Source organism: Poecilia formosa, unplaced genomic scaffold (assembly GCF_000485575.1).
Source record: "Poecilia formosa unplaced genomic scaffold, Poecilia_formosa-5.1.2 Scaffold99, whole genome shotgun sequence".
Classification (NCBI taxonomy): Eukaryota; Metazoa; Chordata; class Actinopteri; order Cyprinodontiformes; family Poeciliidae; genus Poecilia; species Poecilia formosa.
This window is the reverse complement of record NW_006800038.1, coordinates 1,850,418-1,852,118: the sequence shown is the minus strand read 5'-3', so window position 1 is coordinate 1,852,118 and position 1,701 is coordinate 1,850,418. Positions and strand designations below refer to the sequence as shown.

General features: G+C 36.7%; 1 protein-coding gene across 1 annotated transcript in view; it reads left to right on the top strand.

The window, feature by feature from the left end:
* Positions 1 to 296: 296 nt before the first annotated feature.
* LOC103142699 (high choriolytic enzyme 1-like) overlaps positions 297 to 1,701 on the top strand; it is a 10,824-nt gene continuing 9,419 nt past the window's right edge. Inside the window, exons 1-5 of the mRNA XM_007558863.2 lie at positions 297 to 340; positions 510 to 575; positions 806 to 836; positions 1,345 to 1,482; positions 1,594 to 1,701. Coding sequence (XP_007558925.2) covers positions 522 to 575; positions 806 to 836; positions 1,345 to 1,482; positions 1,594 to 1,701 — 331 coding nt within the window. The 5' untranslated portion in view covers positions 297 to 340; positions 510 to 521. The remainder of the gene's footprint in view (positions 341 to 509; positions 576 to 805; positions 837 to 1,344; positions 1,483 to 1,593) is intronic.

Genomic DNA, 1,701 nt, shown 5'->3' with positions numbered 1-1,701 from the left:
TTACATTTTTTTTTACTATTTTTAATGTCTACCTACTGTGTTTCTAACTTGAAACACTTGAAACTGAGTTAGAATGTTGAAACACTTAGTGATAAATGTACATATATATGTACATATATAGTGTTTCAACATTGTAACTGCGCCCCTGGTAGTTGGTGATGAGTCATTATTTAACTTTAGACATTGGTTTGTTACCTGACGTTGTGATTGGCCCAGTCTTATGTAAAATGTGCCAATCAGAAACCAAACAAAGCCTCAGCTGCATCCTGTGTGAGCTGCTTATAAACAGAGAGGAGCAGAGCATCAGCTGCATCCTTGCAACAGATTCCTGCTGCATCAGGTAACTTCTCTGTCAAATTATAATTGGCTCTTTTCTTTGGCCAAAGTTGTAAATGTTTAGCTTTTATAACCTAAAACTGTCCTTTTTTCAAATTTTTTTTTATATATCTCTTGCCATTTCCCAAACATGCATTTCACTGATAGTAAACTGATTATTTTTTGCTTTATAGGTGAATGCCATCATGATTTCAGCTTTTCTCTTCTTCCTCTTCCTCTCAGTGGCAAATGTGTCTCTGGTAAGTTTGGGATAGTGAGTTTGGGCTCCGTTTTATGTCCTGTGAATCATGTTCAAGGTTCAAAATGTCTGATTGATGAGTGATGTTACAGGGAGCTTCCAAATTCATGTAGATATTAAGCTTAAATGTAGCTCACAATAAAGCTGAAAAGTGGGACTTTGAAACATAAATCTTGCTTTAAAACAGTTAATTAGCAGTGAAGCTAACTGTGCAGTTAATGTATTTTTCAGAATGCACCGGTTGACACTGACGATGATTTTGGTGAGTTAAATAATACCGACCTGTCTGACATTTATCCAAAAATATTTTGAAAGTTTTCTTCTTTTTTTCCAATTAGTTGTTGCCATTTATTGTAGTTTCATCGCTAAATTAAAGGAAAATTAAATTGTTTTAAAAATAGATCACATGAAATCATAAATACCAAGAAAGCAAGCTAAAAGCCCGAGCATAGTTTGACGGCACGGTTCTGGATATAGGCTCACATATCCAGCAAGATTTTCAGACATCTGGGCTTATATCTTTTTTTGGCTGCATGTTTGAAAAAAGAATGGATTAAATAAATCACTAAAATTTCCACATTTTCAAACGAAACTTTGAAACGGTCCCAATTAACTTGCCTGTGCAAATATGGGATTTAATTAGGTGGATAATGTGGAAACAAGGTATAGCGCCTTTCTGCCTCGCACAGGAATGTTGACGTTTATAATTTCTGCTTTTCTTTAAAATATATTCAAGTGGATTTTTTCTGTGCTTTTCTGTTTTGCTGCAGAAACACCCATTCTGCATGACGACATTGCCATACCTGATCCTTCAGTCAAGAATGCCGACCCATGTACTGCCAAGGGCTGCATGTGGCCCAAAACAGGCAGCCTGGTCTATGTGCCCGTCGAGTTCTCCAATGACTACAGTAGGTAGATCTGATTTAAAATGTGCATCTTGGAACCATGTCACCATAGCAATCAGTTATTTAATCCCGCTAAGAATAGTAGACACTTCAATCAGTTTAATTTATCTGCAGGTAATGTAGAGCTTGAGTTCCTCATTATGGCCCTAATGGAGTTCCACCAGCACACCTGCATTCGCTTTAAACAACGAACTAATGAGCGGGATTTCATCCACTTCTTTT